General features: G+C 39.2%; 1 protein-coding gene and 1 long non-coding RNA gene across 2 annotated transcripts; one reads left to right on the top strand and one right to left on the bottom strand.

Annotated features, from left to right (window-relative positions):
- Positions 1 to 4,737: 4,737 nt before the first annotated feature.
- Positions 4,738 to 16,611, bottom strand: LOC140507318 (vomeronasal type-2 receptor 26-like). The gene is given in 7 exon segments (XM_072615432.1): positions 4,738 to 5,642; positions 7,873 to 7,996; positions 10,903 to 11,130; positions 14,781 to 15,212; positions 15,214 to 15,585; positions 16,121 to 16,412; positions 16,601 to 16,611. Coding segments are annotated over 7 exon segments (2,364 nt in total).
- On the top strand, positions 6,403 to 7,197 carry LOC140508278 (uncharacterized). Its single transcript, XR_011968357.1, has 2 exons — positions 6,403 to 6,506; positions 6,984 to 7,197. It is a non-coding gene; the product is annotated as an uncharacterized lncRNA (long non-coding RNA).
- Positions 16,612 to 19,599: the final 2,988 nt, after the last annotated feature.

Genomic DNA, 19,599 nt, shown 5'->3' with positions numbered 1-19,599 from the left:
AAGGGATAAGACAAAGATAAACGTGAGTCTTGTATATTTGAAAACAAAATCCTAAGAAAGAAATACACAGAGATAAGGCACTTACTAAGGGTGAAGCTGATCATGGTGTTCTGTTTCCCAGAACTTAAATTCTATGTAATTAACAGAAGAACTTTTGGATCTGGAAACTTTGAAATTTGGAATTACTTTGAGAATATTGGACAAATGTACATTGTCTAGTTATTGCTTGATTGACTAGCAGAAATGAGGATTTGTTTAATCACCATGAGGTTAAAGTGAGGTCTCTCAATGAAAGAATTTCCACTTTAGATGAGGAATTTAATCTAATCTAATAATGGATTTTAGAAAATCTAGATTAGAAAAATCTAGAAAATCTAGATTAGAAAAAAATCTAGAAAAATCTAGATTTCTAATTTTGTAAATTAGAAAATCCCAGACCTGTATCCTCTTCCTGTTCTGGTACAAGCGATGCAGGAATATTCTGGTTCAGTAGAGTAATGTGATAGTCTGCTTTGCTGACTCCTTCCCAGTAGAGGAATTTGGCAGCCCTGGAGAGCAGTCGGGTGAAGCTAAAGAGTGCTGAACTTAGCAGCAGCCTATCCATTCAATGTCAGTACTATGCCTATCAACACACTTTTGGATGGACTGTTCTTGAGGAAAAAAAGAGATCAAGACCCACAGTTCCAGAATTGAGAGTTACCCTGGGCACACGTGTTTCTCTTTAAAAAGTATTATTAAATTCTATTTTTCATTTACGGAAGAAAATGAGCATTTTCATAACATAGTACAATAAAAGGATGCCTGCAAATAAAGGTGCAAATCTACTATGCACAACGTGTTATTCCTTTCAAATATGTAATAAAATTATCATGTAAATATCTTTTCTTCCCTTCTCCCTGCTCCTGCCCTAGAGATGGCTGCCATTAGGCACAAATAGGTACATTAGTTCCATATCTTGGAGACCCCCTATGATGAGTCAGAGGTTCACAATACCAAATTCTTGATATTGTTACTATATCTTTTAAAGAATTTTGTACATTTTTGAGAAATACATGATAGTTGTCTTTTTGGGGTGACATCATGTAACAATAATCACCCCAACATGCACAGGGGGACCTGCTATCATAGGTTCTTTGATTTGCTTTTCAGAGAGCAAAGACTACTTTTGGGAGGTTAACAATCACTTTAATCAGAAACATACATGCCATTCACCAATAGAGAAAAATACAAGAAGAGGCAAGCTTCCAATTGTCTGACCAGACATACATGATTACCAGAGAAGGAAGCACCACCATCTGGGTTTTCAAAGTCTGTGGCCCTGCTTAATGGCTTCCCACAGTCTCATCTGGCACACAAAGCTTCTTCCAAAAACTAAACCCCAAAGTTAAACCTCATCGCAGAATTTTGATACACTTTTCAGAGCCAGAGGGCATCACAACCCTTGAGAACCAATGCCTCATTTACAAAAGGTGTAGGCCTTCCTGCAGATCTTTCCAGACCAGTTAATGAGTGGGGAAATCTTCCCTAATCATATTATTCAATCAGAGACACTTTATATTAAAAAAAAAATCACAAGAAAATATCCTACTTTGCTTGCCTTACAAGTCATTAAGAAGATATCTTACTCTATTGAATTAGATGAATTAAAGAATAAAATGCACTGCAATCTTGTATTCTCTATATCATTGTGTTTCTTAAATGGATGAAAAGGTATAACGTCCTATAGAATTGTTGAATAGGAAATCCTGTCCATTTCCTTCTAATAATTCTCTGTATAATGAATTCTCATACAACAGTTTCCTATATAATAAGTGCTTATTAACTGACTGACTCATATTATGCCTTATTAGCAATGCCTTCTATACTTATGTGAGTTATTCTTGCAAATATTAGATAAGTAGGTATTTTGTTGTCATTCAGTTATATGTCTTGTATGATTCTTTGTGACCCCTATGATTACCTGGCAAAAGTATTGGAATGGTTTGTCATTTCCCTTTCTGGCCTATTTTACAAAGAAGCAAACTGGGGCAATCTGCATCAAGTGACTTTCCTAGGGTCAGAAAACTAATGTCAGAGTCTGGATTTAAAATCAGGTCTTCCTGACTCCACGACCAGAGTTGTATCCACTGTGCAGCCTTGCTAGGGATCATTAGCAATTTATAATTTTTGTTTATTTTTTGAGGGTTATGAATAAGGACCTAGATTTTTAGTAAGCGTTTTATATCATCACCCCCTCTTTTTCCCTCTCTCTCGCTCATCCTTTCACACCACTGAATACAGAAAGGCACTACAAAAAATCCTGGGGGGTGGTGGAGCCAAGCTGGTGGAGCAAAGAGAAGGAATCTCTTTTATTTTCATTTTTGGAGGGGAGAAGACAGGACAATTGGGGTGCCAGTGACTTGGCCAAGATCACACAGCTAGTAAGTTTCAGGTGTCTGAAGACAGGGACCCTCTTGAACTCTTCCCCAAACCCCTCCAAATACCTGTAAAAATGACTCAAAAACAAATTCTAGAACAGCAAAATCCACAACGAGACAGAGTGAAACAAATTTCCAGCCCAAAACAAGTCAGAAGATCAAAAGAAAATGTCCACTGTACTGGGCTGTGAGAGAAGTACAGGCCAGGAATGGCTGTGCCAACTTAGACTGCACCCAGTGAACCTAGAGCAGGCCTCATGGGACTGAACTGCTGGCAGCTTTGGTGGTTTCTAGACTTCTCAACCCACAAATGCCAGACTTTAGGTTAGTAGGAAAGGTCTGTCAGATCTGCGTGTAAGAGGAATGCAGTCGAGCTCTGGCCACAGCACAGCACAGTCCCCAACAAACTCGGAATAGGCCTTGTGACTGACTAAATCAGCAGTGACAGTGGCAGAAGTGGCAGTAGTAGTGGAAGCCGTGGCCAGGGCTCTCAGCCCATAGATGGTAAGGGGATAGAACAAGTGATCAGAAAGAAATTTCAGGGGTCTCCTTGCTGGCTCTGAGGCAGGATTCTGTTGCTTTGCCCATACTTGGATCTGGGTTGCAGTGCTAGGTGGCAGTCCTGGGACATAGAGGAGCACTGGCATAGCAGAGTTTGTGGCAGCAGTGGGGACGGAACCTTTCTCACAGTTCCAGGGCAGAAAAGAGTGCTTGTGATCACTCACAGACCAGAGCACAGGACAGGAGAGGAGTAAACACCTCTCCTTAGATCACACCACTTTGAAAGAACTGCAAACTTACAGATCCTAGAAATATCTCTGAAAACAGTGCACAAAACGCCTGAAGCTTGGGACAGCACACCCTTGACACTAGAAGCAGAAGCTTTCCTTAAAAAAGAGTTAAAATTTCAAATAATTGGCTTGAAAAATGAACAAACAGCAGAACAAAGCTCAGACTACAGAAAATTATTTTGACAAGATCAGAACATACAGTCAGAAGAAGAAAACAAACTAAAAATTCCTACATCCAAAGCTTCCAAGAAGAATACGAGTTGGTCTCAGGCCATGAAAGAGCTTATAAAGAACTTTGAAAGTCAGGTAGGAGAAGGAAAGGAAAAATTGGAAAGAAAAATGAGAATGATGCAAGAAAAACATGAAAAAAAATGAGTTAATTGCTTACTAAATTATAGAGACCCCCCCAAAAATCCAGAAGAAAATAGCATATTAAAAATAGACTAAATGAGTAAAGAGATCCAAAAGGTCAGTGAGGAGAGGAATTTCTTAAGAAGCAGAATTGGCCAAACGGAAAAGCAGGTCCAAAACTGACTGAAGAAAATAATTCCTCAATAATTAGAATGGAGGAAATGGAAGTTAATGATTCGATGAGAAATCACGAAATTATAAAACAAAACCAAAAGAATGAAAAAATAGAAGTCAATGTGAAATATGTCATTGGAAAGACAACTGATTGAAAACAGATGCAGGAGAGACAATATAGTAAATATTGGTCTACCTAAAAACCATGATAAAAAAAAAGCCTAAACCTAATTTGCGAGATACTATCAAGAAAAACTGCCCTGATATTCTAGAATCAAAGGATAAAATAAAAATGGAAAGACTCCAATGATCAATTCTGAGAGATATCCCCAAAGAAAAATTCCAAGGAGTATTAAAGCCAAATTTCAGAGTTCCAAGGCCAAGGAGAAAATATTACAAGCAGCCAGAAAGAAAAAATTCAACATTGTGGAAACCCAAACAGGATAACACAAGGTTAACAACTTGTACATCAAGGGATCTGAGGGCTTGAAATATGATATTCTATAGTTCAAAGGAGCTAGGATTACAACCAAGAAAAAAAGTCATGAGTATTATAAAAATGAATTATTGAAGCAAAATACATTCAATGAAAGTAAATCTTAAATCTTGCTTTCAGATAAGACAGAAAATGTAGAGAGAATAAAGGAAAAACCTCAAAAGGGTCAGTAACTAAGTCGCAAGTTGAAGAATAGTATGACAAATGTTATAATTGAGGAAATTGAAAGGAAGGAATTGTTCATGCAGAAATCATGCGAGAATTTCTATAACTCATAGATGGATCAAATGGAGTGGGGGAGGAGTATTAGCTCTGAAAGACGGCCTCATCAGGTCCATGAAGCTGGGACCTGATGAAAATGGTGGAATAGACAAGAAGCTCTTGTTTAGCAGAGTGTCGAAGTTCAATAGGTTTCACTGGGATACTATGAATGTAAGATTAATTTGTGTTAATTGTTAAAAATCTCATTAGTGGGAGTCCTGCAGAACATTTCAGAATGAATCTTGACTCAGGAATTGGACTTGTTCATCCAAGTTTTCTTGGTGTTCTTCTGTGGCTGAAGAAGGATCACATAGCATTTGGGTATGAAGATGCAGCCTAGCAAGCCTGCACTGGAGCTCAAGATGGAGAAGATCTCCACGGCCACCATCATCTTCCCCTTGGTGTTCTGGTACATGGGGAGGAAGGAGACCCAGACACTGCAGAAGACCAGCATGCTGAAGGTGATGAACTTGGCTTCATTGAAGGTGTCAGGGAGATTTCTGACTAGAAAAGCCACAGTGAAACTCCCCAGGGCCAAGAATCCCATATAGCCCAGGACAAAGTAGAAGGCAATGAGAGAGCCCTCATTGCACTCCAGGATGATGTACTCATAGTCAGAGTGTGTGTCTGCCTGTGGGAATGGGGGAGAGAGCAGCAACCAGATTCCACAGAGCATGACTTGAATCAAGGTGCAAAAAAGAACAAGTGAAATGGGTGCTCTGGATCTGAGCCATTTCCTGCTGCTGCTGCCTGGCCTTGTGGCTCTGAAGGCCAGGACCACAATGATTGTTTTGGCCAAAATAGAGGAGATGGCCATCGTGAACAGGACTCCAAATGTTGTTTGTCGTAAGAGGCAAGTGGTGGCAGTTGGGCGGCCAATGAAGAGTAGAGAGCAGAGGAAACAGAGGACAAGGGAGATGAGAAGAATGTAGCTGAGATCCCTGTTATTGGCTCTGACTATGGGGGTGTTTTGGTGCTTCACAAAGACCCAGAGAACCAGAGCTGTGAGGAGAGAGAAGCCAACAGCCACAGAGGCCAAAGTCATGCCCAAGGGTTCTTCATAGTCCAGGAAGATCACCAGTTTGAGGAGGCACTGATCCCTCTGCCTGTTGGGATATTGATCTTCAGGGCATTTCCTGCATTGATCTGTGTCTGAAGAGAACATGCAAGATCTCAATAGGTTAGCCTCAGTAAACCTTTCCTATTAAAGGGCTGAAATATCACTGTTTTAATAATACAAATTGCTCCATGTGGTCCCAGGGGAATCAGAATCTAGTGGCAGTGCATAGAACATGGGACTTGGAAGACCTGAGTTTGAATGCAGTCTCAGACACTCTGTGGCTTTGTGATTTTGGATCAGCTAGTTAATTTCTTTCTATCTCAATTCATCATCTCTAAAATGTTGATAATAATTGTACCTCTCTCATAAAATTGTTATGAGTATCGAATGAACAAAAGAAAAGTGTTTTCCAAGCCTTAAACATCTATATAAATGCTAGGTATTTTGAGTATCATTCTTAGAATATTTTATAAACAAAGGTACCACCACCAATTATTGTTATTCTTAATATTAGTATAAATTTGACAGCAGTATGTCAGCAAGTATTGCTGACTTGATTTACTGTACTTGGGCCACAACCACAATCCTTTCAAGGGTCCATCTCTTCAGCTTGGAACTCTCTCTTCTTTGTAATCCCTTCTCAAAGGAAAATGACTCCCTGATTGCCCTGAATACATTAGCCTTTATAGATTTCTTCTGGAATTGTGTGTGGAGATACAAGTCCTACAACTTTTAAAGATCTTGTTTCCTTTGCCGTTTCTGGTGATGCTTAGTCTATTGATGATGGCATGTCTCTGTACATGTAGTTTTTGACATCATATTTTGGGGGCTTTACCAACATGACTCTTAAGTTCCTTTGACAGGTAACAATTTGGAATACTCCAGGAATGTTGATCAAAAGAACTGGCTTCGTTGGCCTGGAGAAGATTCTGAAGGGACAAGACATCCATTGCCATGTAAGTGTAAAGGACTGTCATATGGAGGGCAGACCAGACTTGCTCTCTTTGTTTCCTGGGGTCAAAACCTGAGGTAGGCTGAGAACTGAGGGTAGACAATTGTAGGCTTTATGTCGGGGAGAGCTTTTCAATGGTGAATATGGTGTAGAAATGGGCAGGGCTTCCTGGAAATGGTGGGGTATCACTTCTTGGGGGTCTTTAAGCAGAACCTGGGGAACCCCTTTTTGGTATGTGATACTGGGGTACTGATGGCTGCTGAGTGCCTTCCAATTTTCAAATGTAATGGTTCTCAGAGTCCTTTAACTTATTAGAACCCAGCACTATTTCCCTTCATTAAGAGGGCAAAACCTTATGAGATATTGTTTTCAAGTATTAAAAGAACAACATAGGAGGGACAGGGTGTGTGGTAGTTCTAGGATGAAAACTTTCTTTCTCCTCTGTTCTGGGCAAGGCCCTCCTCAATTCTGTCTATTTTAGGTGAGGAGAGGAATGTCCAGTTTATCTTTCAGCCATGCTCAGGAGACGCCCTTCAAAAATTACTGTTTTCACTGACTTCCTGATGAGGAGAGAATATTTTCCAAAGGACTTCCTTTACTCGTCAATGATTATTGTAAGAACTTTTTCACAGGGGTATTGCTTTGTAGTTAGATTTTTTCCACAGAATACATTATTCCTGCTTTTCTAACATTAACACCGATTTGTCCAATTTGTGCCTAGTTGGCTTTGTCATATGAAATTTTGTCTTCAAAATATATTTGTATCTTTCCAAAGATCAAAGTTTTATGTCGAATGCGTGGAAATATGCACATGATGCCAGTCACTGGTCATTCAAAGGGGAAGGAATTTCCTGAGTGAGTGATGAGGCTGTCTATTTGGCATTCGCTGTTTAACATATTAAGTAAACATCTAGGAAAGAAAGTTTAGATGAATTGAAAAAGGCAATGAATTTCAGTCCAGTGTCCTGGCTCTGAAGTACTAGCTTTTTTGAATAGTTGTATGAGTGAAACTGGTCACTTTATCTTTCTCTTGTATAAAACTAGAACAAAATACTTGTATTTTGTGATCATTGACAATAGGCACTCTTTCCAAAAGTCTGTCTCTGGGCCATGGTGTCACAGTGAGCCTGGGCAAGAAATTCCCAATTTGGTGGACCTCAAATCCACAAACTCTCAGTAACATCGATCACTTTGGCCTTCAATCTGTTTGATTTTTTTTTCTGATCTTTCCTGTATGAGCTTCCCATGGTCCTTAGACATCATGTTCCATAAGAAGAAAGTTTTCATTGCCTAAATGTGACCTGGGAGTTCTCTAGTTTCTCATGATCTGTGTCTGGTGAAGAAAGAGGAGAGTGTCTACATAGACTTACCTGTTTGGTTGGAAATCTGCCCCTGTGGGCAGGGGGCACAGTCAAAACAGCAGATGGGTTTTCCCTCCTTTGCTTTTATCTGGAATCCAGGGCCACAGCTTTTACTGCATCTGGAGAGAGGAGGCTACACAGGGAAGTATTCAAAATCTTAAAAAAGGGTAATGCTCCTTCAACTCCTCAATGACTCCTCAAGTCCCTAAAGAATTCTCTCTGAGATTTGGGAATTTGAACTTTGCCAAACACACCTTAGTGGATTTCTTCAGGAAAAAAATATAGTGTAACTCTGTCTCTGTCTCTGTCTCTCTCTCTGTTTCTTTGTCTGTCTCTCTGTGTGTCTCTGCCTCTCTGTCTCTCTCCCCAGGGCCTTTCTTCATTAACTATTCCTCCTACTTAAAAGTGATCATCTTTACTAAGGAAGAGCATTTTTTCAATGGATTCAATCAGAACAGGATCAATCTACTTCTTTGAAGCAGTTAAAGGCATCCTTTGAGATTCTTGTCAGTAAGGAAAGAAATTCACATAAAAGGATGCAATTGTCTCAGAACTAAAGATTCTGAGGGTCTCAAAGTAGAGAGTTTGGAACAGGCTTTGTATTCCAGTATCCTTCGCAGGAGCAAAGTCAGGGCCGAGCTGTGGCAGGGAAGGGAGAATCCATGGGAAAAAGAGTCAGGCAGGGAACCTAAATTTAACCTTAAGCTTGACATTTCTCTAACCAAGATTTCAGTGCACTTATAATTGAACTCAGTATTGTTTGTCTTAAATATAATCACCAAATCATAGAGAAAGGAATGACATTTGAAAGATATTGTTATTACCTTTGTATCTCCCCCAACACCCCACCCAGAATCACCAAATATAAATTCCTTAATAAATTCTTTTTGCAGAAATCCATCAATATCGGAATGAGTAAGAAGAGACTTGTTTATTATTTCATTATCAATGCCATTCTCAAAATTTATTGTGGCACCGATATATTAGCCAACGTATTTATAAAACAATTATACCTAGCTACTCAGTCAGTCGGTGCTTATTATATGCTAGAAACTGTATTAAGCACTGGGGATACTAAGAGAAGCAAAAATCTTATCTGGTGTTATTTTAAATAGTCAATAAACAATTTATTTTATTTTAGTTTTGGTATCCAGTTTTTAAGGCAATTTATTTATTTTTAGTTTTCAACATTCACTTCCATAAGTTTTAAATTTTTGCCCCCTCCCTCCCTTCACCCTCCTTAAGATGGCACACAATCCAATATAGGCTCTACATATTTCCTATTAAACATTCCTATTAAACATATTTTCACATTAGTCATGTTGTGTAGAAGAATTACAATGAATGGGAGTAACCATGAGAAAAAAAAAACCCATAAAACAAACCAAACCAAGAAGAGTCTGTTTCAATCTGCATTCAGATTTCATGTTTCTTTTTCTGGATGTGGATGGCATTTTCCATCGCCAGTCTTTTGGAATTGTTTTAGGTTCTTGCAATTGTTGAGAAGAGCTAAGTCTATCAGTCACTCATTGCACTCTGTGGCTATTACTGCACACAATGTTCTCCTGGTTCTGCTCACTTCACTCAGCATCAGTTCATATAAATTTCTACAGGTTTTTTTGAAGTCTACCTGTTCATCATTTCTTATAGCACAATAATAGTCCATTATATTCCTGTACAACAACTTTTTTGGCTATTATCAAGTTGATGGACATCTAAATTTCTAGTTCTTGGCCACCACAAGAACAGCTGCTATGAATATTTTTATACTTGTGAATCCTTTCCCCATTTTTGTGATGTCTTTGAGATGCAACTCTAGAAGTGGTATTGCTGGGTCAAAAGGTATGCTCATTTTTTTAACTCTTTATGCATAGTTTCAAATTGCTCTTCAGAATGGTTGGATAAATTCACAACTGTAGCAACAATGAATTACAGTTCCAATTTTCCTACATCTTCTCCAACATTCATATTGTCCTGTTTTGTCATGTTAGGCAATCTGATAGGTGTGATGTCTTACTTCAGAGTTGTTTTAATTTGCATTTCTCTAATCAATATTGATTTAGAGCATTTTTTCATATGACTATAGATAGCTTTAATTTCTTCCTCTGAAAACTGCCTGTTCATATCCTTTGACCATTTATCAATTGGGGAATGACTTGTATTCTTGTAAATTTGACTCAGTTCTCTCTATATTTTAGAAAGAAGTCCTTTACCAGAGACAGTAGTTGTAAAAATTCTTTCCCAGTTTTCTGCTTGGAATTGTTTGTTATGATAAAAATGATCAATCACTTCCTCAGCCCTAAAGATCATCCAAGTTTATCAGAACTTCTATTTTCTGAATTGTTTAGCATCATCAACATAAAACCAATCTGTTTCTATTGACTTTATTAGGTACTTTCCTCTATTCCACCATACTAACACCCTAGATTTATGACCACTTGCTTTGTTGACTGTGTTTTTTGCCTTTTGATTGTGACATTGTCTGTAGAAGTAAAGAGATTCCTACAGTAGAGGGAGCTGGCATATTTAGATATGTGTGACATGGTCTGACATAAAATGAGAAAACAGTATTCCCATTAATGGAACCTAGATCTAAGAAAGTGGATAATCCATGATTTTGTTCTAGGGCTTCAAAAGATTTAGAGCTTTCATATCTCAGATGCATACAGAAGCATAGAAATTTTACTGTGCTTAACAACAAATGACTGAGAATCATTAGTTCTAATAGGAAGTTCCTGAATGTTCCTACTTCATTGTACCCTGGGTGCCATGGACCAGATGGATTCTCCTGCTCCCCTCACTGTCCAGTGGGGAAGTCTCGCTGTCACTTGGGCTCTCCACACAAAGGGGAATATATCCTTTTGCCCTTGTCTTTACTTCAGCTCAACTGACTTTGACATAAAACTCCCAATTGGCAAGTTGCTTCCTTCAGGTAGGCTTTGTGTCATTTGCCCACAGTATGAAATAGTGACTATTCTGAAGTGCTATATTCTTAATGTTTATATCTTTCATAAAACCACCATTTCAATTATTATTCACCTTTTTACCAAACTCGGGCCAGTGTATTGACTTCTCATGGATGGTGATATCTTGGCTGAGAGGAGCCCGAGGAATAAACTCTCCCACTTTCACCAAAACTTCAGTATCATTACGAAAGGTCAAATAGTTGAGAATATCATAGTTTGCCACTGAGTGCCTCTTCTTATCCAAGACCACCTGGTTCCCAGAGCTGTCGTTAAACTGGATGTTCTTCAGAAAGGAGTGGAGCTAAAAGTGAAGAACAGTAGATAGAAGTTCTCCAGTAGAATATCTCAGAGATGGGTGCTAGATTCTACGGTAACACTTTTATCAATGATTTGGACAGGAACAGAATGCTAAAGTTTTTCAAGTGTCGCAAAACTGGGCTAACTGAACCAGGATCCAGACTACAAGGTTTCACCAAACCTCAATCTGGAAATAGGGAGTTTTGAACCTGGAGAAAAAGGCCAGAAAGGTGCCCCCAGTTTGATAAGAGTGGAGTTGGGAAAGGACAAACAGCTAATTTCACACAATACCTCTAATGCATTATATGTTCCAACAAAACTCGCATGCTGGCTGTTTGAATTTAGGACTGGTTCACTGAATTCCATACATAGACTCCTATGGCTGAAATATACTTGTAGCTCACCTCTGCCTTCTAGAGTCTCTAACTTCCTTACAGACTATTTATATGCTACCCCTTACAAAAATCCTTTCTGAATTCCCTCATCAAAACTTCCTATTTCCAGATTGAGCTTTGACTCAATCTTCTAATGTTCCATTGGAAGCGCTCTGAATAACTCCATGGATGAGATCTTCAGTGTCCACTTCCTGTAAACCTTCATGGCAAGCTTTCATTCTGTCTCTCCTTTCCCATCTCCACTCTTATCAAACTGGGGGCACCTTTCTGGCCTTTTTCTCCAGGTTCCAATGGAGTCCAACAAGTGTTTATAACCAATTATTAAGTGCCCAGTATTTGCTAGGTCTTGGAAGTAGAAAATGAAAACAAAATCTATCTGCCCCTAAAAAGCTTGCCTTCTATTGGAGGGTGCAACATTGAAACAGAAAACTAAATGCAGTATAATTCCAGGAGGAAAAAAATACTGCCAAATGGAAAGGGGATTTCCATAGCACCTGCTATTTGCCAGCACTCTGCCAAGTACTTTTTACATTTGATAAGGGAATTCAGAAAGGCTTTTTGTAAGTGGTAGCATAGCAACAGAGTCCATAAGGAAGCTAGAGATTCCAGGACAAAGAGGTGAGGTACAATTATATTTTAGCCTTAGAGGTCTGTACAAAGACATGGAGTTGGATGAATTAATCCTAAGTTTCTAGAACAGCCAACATGGTAGCTTTGTTGGAACATATAATGCATTAGAGGTATTGTGTGAAATTAGCTTGGAAAGCTGCAATTGGAGAGTGAGAGACTTTCAATTCCAAGCTGAGGAGTTTTTATTTTCTTTTAGAGGCTACAGGGAGCCATCAATGGTTCTTGACGAAGAGTGCAGCATCATGTTTGGTCAAGGGAGTGACATGGTCAGACGTTTTTGAGAGTAGTTTTATGTTATATATTTTTATATTTCTTTATGTATATATACATGTTACACATATACATATATATACATGCATAAATATATAACATATATTTTTTTGTGTATATGTTGTTTTGTCCTTTTACTTTTCGAAGATACATTGGGTGATGTTTTAACCTGTGCATGAATTGGATGTATGTGAAGTAGATTTGTCCAAAGTCATCAGTTTCAGTTTCTCATCCTCAGTCATTGCAGTCTAGTGACAGGACAAAGGTCAAGATGACTGGTATGGCCTAGGATGACGTTGGCATAACCAAGCTCAAAGTTCCTGGTTCAGCTGACTTTCCGAATATTGAATGAAATTGTTTCAATCCACGCAATCACCTAGGGAAAATATTCGCATGATTGGGATAGATAAACTCATAAGTCATCAATAAGTTCCAATTCTGTTGATTATTCTCATCCTCGTTTAGCCTGTCAACCCAGATGATTCCTGTGTGGTGACTGATGCCCATGCTACAGCTTCTTGGAGTGACAGATGAGAATTGGTTGAATTAGGTGGACACCAAAGATGGATAAACAGAGCTGAAAAGAAGTCCCCAAGTCCTCACACCAGAGATGCTCATCCTCCGGAACATGCTATACATTCCCTATCTGTACACATGTTATTTTTGGTCAGTCATTTCTGTTGAGTCTGAGTTTTTGTATCCTGTTTGGAGTTTTCTTGGCAAAGGTACAGGAGTGGTTTGCGATTTCATTTTCTATCTCATTTGATGGATTAGAAAAATTAGGCAAACAGAATTAAATATATTGTTCAGGTTCACACAGCTACTAAGTGTCCGAAGCCACATTTGAACTCAGGAAGATGAACCTTCTTGATTCCAGGAATCCATTGTGCCAAATCTCTCTCTCTCTCTCTCTCTCTCATCTGTCTTTCTGTCTGTCTTTCTATCTTGTCTGTCTGTCTGCCTGTCTGTCTATCCGTCTGTCTGTCTGGTTGTCTATCTAAAGTTACACATATTTATATATGCATATACACATATGCATGTACACACATGAATATGATTTTATAATCACATGTGTATACATACATATACACACACAAATAGGGTGTGTGTTTATCCTTCCTTGGCGAAGAAGACCATGCCATTCGAGAAATGATGACACGACTTACACTTGACTTTGTTTTGAGTGAGGGAGGGCTATGGAGGTCATCAGCCTCACTTCTCCTCCAGAGCCATCTGAATCCAGTGACCTGATATTCATCAGGATGACTGGAAATGACCCAGGATGAGGTAATTGAGGTTAAGTGACTTGTGCAAGATCACACAGCTGGTGAGTAGCAAGTGCCTGAGGTGAGATTTGAACTCAGGTCCTCCTGACTCCTGAACTGGTGCTATATCCACTGCACCACCTAGCTGCCCCCCATACAAATATGTGCATATGTGTATATATGAATAAATATGCATCTAAATAAATATATGTATATGTGCTTATATGTGTATGTAAATATGTATATACACATGCACACATATGTTGTCTCTTTCATCATTAGGTTCTTGAGAGTAAATTATTTTTCATCTTTTTTTCATATCTGCATTTCATATCATATTATGTCAACTAGTAGGACCATTATAAATGCCTATTTGCTGATTTATTGACAGCTCTGTAAATGATGTATTGGAGTTAGGAGAAATGGGAATCTAAGAGGATAGCATCATGCTAGTGCTTGAGACTAAAAACAAAAATAAGAGAAATTCCTACTCTCAAGTAGCTTATGTTTTAGAAAAGCCACTACAGAAATCTTTGTTTTGAGACTAAATATCCGATTTGAAGGTTTAGATCTAGGCTATTTAGTCCAGCTTTTTTATTTCTAGATAAAGCCTGGGGAGATCCAGGATCTTGGTCAATGGCACCTGGGTGGGAAGCATCAGAAGCAGGATATGGAACCTGATCCTCTGACTTCAGAACCAGGGCTCTATCCATTGCACCATGCTTCTGTGCTGTATTTAAGGGTTCCAGGAAAAGGAGAGATGCCTGACTCTGACTTCCTCAGAACCTCGTGGAGATGTGGACCCTGTAGACTTAGTGGTCTTCTCTTTCCCATGATATCTTCCCTGTCAAAGATATGCAGGAAACAGATGAACTGGATTCTCACTTCCACATCTTGTCACCTGGATCTGAAATGCTCACAATGCTATAAAGATCAGAAATGAAACATTATGCCCTGAATCTACCTGTCTGCTGTGCAAGGGTTCCTCACTGAAAAACGAGGTGAGCTGAGTTACTAAACCCCTTTCTCTTTTCAGAACATGACAGTTCCCATAGTCAATAATTTGGACATCAGTGCTTTTAGGGAGCTCTTACCTTCCAGGGGTAACCAATCTTGTTGTCTCCATCTCTATTGGGTTCCACTTCTGATCTCAGCAAGAACATTTCATGAAGAGCCCAGGCCAGAGCATACACAGCAGTGTAGACAGCATAACTCTGGGCAGGCATAGCGATGTCTAAATAAGTCCAACGTACTGTGTCTAAGGAAGCATTTGGTGAACACACCCCTCCATCTACCTTTCCATGTTTATATGTACATCCAAAAGCTGCATTCCAGAAGTTCCTAAGGAAAATATCCTCTGGGTACTTGTTAGGATTAATGGTTTTCAGAAAATGTTTGAACCCAGGAATCTGACTTGTCTGATCTGAAAGTACCAGAGCCCCATTGAAATGACCAAAATAGTAATAACCAGGTTTCTTTGCAATATCCCAGTGACTGCTGGTGATCCACAATTTTTTTAAGAATGTGATAAGGATTCTTGGTAAACATCTGGCTAAGTAACGAATTTGTATCTCCATAAATAACAATCACTTTGGCTGTATAAAATAACATTCTGTGCATAAAACCTTGATACCAGTCCACATCCAGTGACTGTCCAGTGATGATCTTCTCTATAAAGGCTACACAGACACCATGTCTGACCATTTCTTCTTGAAGGTTCCTGAGGAATTTCTGACCTCTTGAATCATCTGAGGTAACCAGTCCCACCCAGGTCCACTTGAAATGCAGCATCAATCTGACCATGCCAAGGGCAAGAAATGTGTCCCTGGGGGCCATCTGATAGACAGAAGGGAATTGGACTAGGTCATTCAAGACTGGATCAAAGAGACCATAACTGATCTGAATAGGAAGCAAACATGAACTTTTGTAAGTTCAACGAGTTCATATAGCAAAGATTTCCCCACCCACCCATCTCAACCTACTGTCTTCATCGTCTTGTACCTAGAATGGATCCATTCTTCATGACTGCTTGTTAAAGTACTTTTGATCATCTAGGCCTCTGAAGGTCCCATCTCCTCCATAAAACCTACTCTTGCTGGAAGAATGTGAATTATTTCTGACTTTTTCTTTCTTAGTAGCACCAGCCTTGAACACTGGATCTTGCAAATATTGGAAGCTTAATAAATATTTGCAGAATTCAACCGAATTATTTCAAAAGTTTTGTAAGTCAGAATAGGCTGCTTGCTACTAGTTCTGAATAAGGGAAGCCTTCTGATCCCCTGAGTCTCTGGGTTTTCTTTTTCTTCTCTGAGAACCACCTGGAAGATGCATTGGACACAAGCTAGTTGGGGTTTGTATTTCAAGTGCCAGACCCTCAGAGCCCTGCCTCTGCCCTCCAACCAGTGAGGCTGAACAGAACCTATGATTTCCCTACCTGTGGGAATTTATAGAGCTCCAGCAGGGTTCCAGTGGCAACGGTCAGTTCAGAAGTGGCTCCTCCAATGACCGCTACAGACTTGCCCTGCCTCTCACAGCAGTAATTTGGGATGGTCTGTCCCTGGCCTGACAGCCACATGAGGGAACTCTCCAGGGTCATTTCATCACTGTGATAGGCATTGTAGATGTGAAATCCCAGGGTTCTATTGGGTAATAGACTGGGGTTCTTGTTGATCTCTTCCACAGCAAACCTTAAGGCCAGGACCTGATAGTAGTGTTTGGGCAGCCACCTGCAGTGGGAGGGAGATTGTCAGGGGCAAGGAATATTTCTGGTTCTCCCCTCCCCCTGAAAAAGAACTGATGGCTTTGAAAGGAGAATACCCTCAGCCGTATGAAGATGCAATTCTAATGGTTCAGTGCTAAGTGTTGTAACCATATTGTTATACTCTGAATGTTTTACTCTATTACTAGCACTGACTTAGATGACATGGCTTTTGCTAACCTATCACTATCTGGCCTCAAGGGCTCAGAGGTAATAGTAGAAATTCTCTCCCAAGCCCTCCCAGCTTTATCACCACCCTTACTGCAGGGCAATGTTTCTTTACCAACTCCCAAGTCATCTCCAGAAATTAAAAGAAGCTACTACAAGAACCATCAAAACTCTTCAGGTAATCAAGAAATGAATTTTTCAAAAGTAAAGCAATTTACTAAAATGTTAAAAAAAAATAAAAAATAACACATGTAAGAAGTAGACATTAAGTTGGTAGAAAATTATCAGATCAAACAATATCCTAATATAATCTTAAATGGATATATAACCTAGATAAAATAACTAGTATCACAAAAAAATTGGAGGCATAAGGAAAAAATTTCTTTTTATCGTTATGAATTGGAGAAGAGTTCATGGCACAATAAGGAGTGGAGAAGATTAAAGAGATAAAAAGGAAGTTTTTGATTCCATTATATTTGATTATATAAGATATAAAAATTATATAAAAATGTTTCCACCCCCCAAAATAATCAAATGCAGCTAAGGTTAAAGGGGAGAAAGTTAACTGGTAAAAGTCTTTGCAATGTACTTCTCTATTAAAAGGTCTTATTTCCAAGCTATATAAGGAACTGATTGACATTTGTAAAAATGAGACATTTTCCAGTAAATGAACTGCTAAATGATTTAAACAGGGAGTTCCCAAGAGTCAGAAATTCAATCTTTTGCCAGCCATATGGAAAATCCATGAAATAGCTAACCATTAAGTAAATGCAAATAAACCTAACTCTGAGATTCCAGGTCATATGTATCAAATTGGCAAAATTTAAAAAAAGCCAAATATGAGAGGGAGTGTTAGGGTACAGTCATATTGATGTGCTGTTGTTGAGCTGTGGATTTATGTGGGCATGCTGGAAAGCAATTTATATCTATGTCCAAAAAGTTACTGAATTGTTGATAACATCTGATCAAGCAACCCCTCAAAGAGTTAAAAAGAAAGAGGAAAAGGACCTATATGTTAAAAAATACATAAAGCAACTCTTCTTTGAGTGGCAAAGATCTGGTGATGAAGGGACTTCCCACTGATTAGGGAATGGCTGAACAAATTATGGTGTATGAATATAATGGAATGTGATTGTGTTGCTGAAAGTGAGAGAAGGTGACTTTAGAGAAACATCAGAAGACTTGTATGAATTCTTGTGTATGAAGACAGAAAAAGCAGGAGGACTTATTATTTTTTTAATGAAATATTATCCTAGCAACAACTCCAAAGACTTTAGAACTCTCCGCAATGCAATCAGCAGCAATGTTTCCAGAGTACGAAGAGTGTATCCACTTCATTATAGGAAGGTGATGGACTTATATGGAAAAATGACACGCTCATTTTTGAGTATGGCCAATATTAGAATTTGTTTTGTGTGAATATACATATTTGTTACAGGTATTTTCTTTTCTTTTTCCTTTGGGAGATTGGAGGTGATAGAGAAAAAAATAAATGGTTATTAAGAAATAGAATAAGTACTTACTGGTATTCTTTAAAAATGTGTTTTGGGTGTTGCCAAAACATTTTCCAATATGGAAATTTGCTCAATGTGTATATAAGTAGAGGAAAAACCCCTCCAACAACAACATCCCCATCTCTGTAGTATGTGGGGCTGAAAGTCCTCTCCAGGCAGCAGTGGGTCCATTTGTCCACACACAAGGAGCCTCTGAGCTGCAGAAGCAGGTACATAAAAAGCAGGGAAAACATCAGGGACACTGATCTCCAGGTTACAGCCAATATCCCTCTGCCTTCTAGCCAAGTTGTGGGCATGCTGTGGATGAAGTAGGGCAACGGCACCTGTAGCAGCTTCAGGTGCCTTGGGATGCGAAAACTCTCCTGCAGATGAACTATCTGTTTCCTGAGCAGCTGCTCAAGCTTGGCTCTCCCCCTCACACTTGTGGAGACCCAATGCAGTGTGACTCTGGCCCATGATGAAGACAGGGAATTGCTGGTGAAGTCAGGGTGTATTTATGAGGGATTGCTTTAGCTGAGATCACTGTATGTTCCTTTATTAACACTTATGGATAGAATTCTCTGTCTGCAATCCCTGACCCAGACAGAGAAAACTCAGTCCCTGAGGGACTCTGGGGACCATCACTGCTTGGGGCTCTGCACCTGTGTCCTTGAGACTGAAGGAAAACTTGTTTTTCTCACTCCTCCTTCCCAACTCCTGTGCCCCAAGCACTCTTCATTGAGATAAAGTGAATAGGAACCACAATGACCTCTCCAGAGGCAGGGAAACCTCCTGGCAGGTCAAAAGTTATCAAGGAAGTTTTGCTCTTGCAATGACTCTAGACTTGTGTGAATTGCATCAGAGCAGTCTGTGGGATGTGACAAGGTCACAAAGTGGTAATGATTGAATGACTAAGGTGTATATAATTTCAGACTTTTGTCCCTCACATCCTCAAACCAGACAGCCCTAAAACCTAGGGTTACTCTCTGAGCATTATTCTGTGATGTGGGTCTGATATCTTTTTTACTAGTTCTCCAGCAGCACACAGAGAATTTTCTAGCAGTTATTGCTTGAAAAAGAGCTCAAAGTAATGACTGGGATTGGGATTTGTCACAAATCCTGTTGCAGAAGAACCCATATAGGCTTATTTTTGTCACTCCATTAACCAGCCCCTCAGTTCTCTTCTTGCCGTATTCTGGACTAGGAACATCAGATTTCAATTCTGTACTTCAAACAAAGCACCACATAATTCTTCTTCAGTGACAGAAATGCAGTGTTTTTTATAGGTTAAAGATCAGTGATATCATGAAATGAGTCACTTAAGTTCAGAACAGAAATTCGATAAACTAAAGGCTTATTAACAGTCTACTATTGACATGGCAGAAGGAATTTTCCCAATGAAGAGTACTTTATACCATTGAAATTATGGCTCTAATTTTTAATCCTAAATTCTACAAGCAGCTTCTGGGGATTTTAAGAAAAACAATCCAAACA

This window comes from Notamacropus eugenii, chromosome 5, assembly GCF_028372415.1.
Source record: "Notamacropus eugenii isolate mMacEug1 chromosome 5, mMacEug1.pri_v2, whole genome shotgun sequence".
Taxonomy (NCBI): domain Eukaryota; kingdom Metazoa; phylum Chordata; class Mammalia; order Diprotodontia; family Macropodidae; genus Notamacropus; species Notamacropus eugenii.
Note: the sequence above shows the minus strand (reverse complement) of the source record. Positions and strands in the feature narration are given on the sequence as shown.